At 72.4% G+C, this 635-nt stretch overlaps 1 protein-coding gene across 1 annotated transcript in view; it reads left to right on the top strand.

Moving 5' to 3' along the window:
* Positions 1 to 329: 329 nt before the first annotated feature.
* MNEG_5479 (hypothetical protein) overlaps positions 330 to 635 on the top strand; it is a gene marked incomplete at both ends in the record, with an annotated part of 1552 nt that continues 1246 nt past the window's right edge. The window contains one exon of the mRNA XM_014046049.1: positions 330 to 435. Coding sequence (XP_013901503.1) covers positions 330 to 435 — 106 coding nt within the window. The remainder of the gene's footprint in view (positions 436 to 635) is intronic.

Here is a 635-nt window from a genome sequence, read left to right as displayed (position 1 = left end):
AGCAGGAGCAGCAGGAGCAGCAGCGGGAGCAGCAGCAGGAGCAGCAGCAGGAGCAGCAGCAGGAGCAGCAGCAGGAGCAGCAGCAGGAGCAGGAGCAGCAGGAACAGCAGGAGCAGCAGCGGGAGCAGCAGCAGCAGCAGCAGGGGCGGCAGGGCCAGGAGCAGGGGCAGGAGCAGCAGGAGCAGTGTCATAACAGTATTCAAAGTCATAAGCAGCAGCAGCAGCAGCAGCAGCAGCAGCAGCAGCAGCAGCAGCAGCAGCAGCAGCAGCAGCACGCGGCGGGGGACGTGAAGTGGCGGGAGCATGCGGGCAGCCGGCAGCGGCCGGAGATGGGAGACGAGGAGGAGGGTGGTGTGCCCGCTGAGCGGCCGCCTGCAGCGATGCCGGGCAGCGGCGGCGGCGACGGTAATAACAGCAGGGGCGGTTTCGGCGGCGGTGGCAGCGGCGCCGCGTTCGATCCTGTCTCAGGGCTTGCTGGGCTGCTCTCCTGGCCGTGGCGGGTGCTCCGCGGCGGCGGCGACGCGCTCCGCAGCGGGAGCCGGCCGCCGCGGCGGGGCGAGGGGGTGCAGCGCGACGCTGCTGCCCAGCCGCACGGCCCGCCAGCCAGCGCGAGCTGGCCCCGGCCCGCCACAGGC

This window comes from Monoraphidium neglectum (genome assembly GCF_000611645.1).
Source record: "Monoraphidium neglectum strain SAG 48.87 unplaced genomic scaffold scaffold00819, whole genome shotgun sequence".
Lineage (NCBI taxonomy): Eukaryota > Viridiplantae > Chlorophyta > Chlorophyceae > Sphaeropleales > Selenastraceae > Monoraphidium > Monoraphidium neglectum.
Note: the sequence above shows the minus strand (reverse complement) of the source record. Positions and strands in the feature narration are given on the sequence as shown.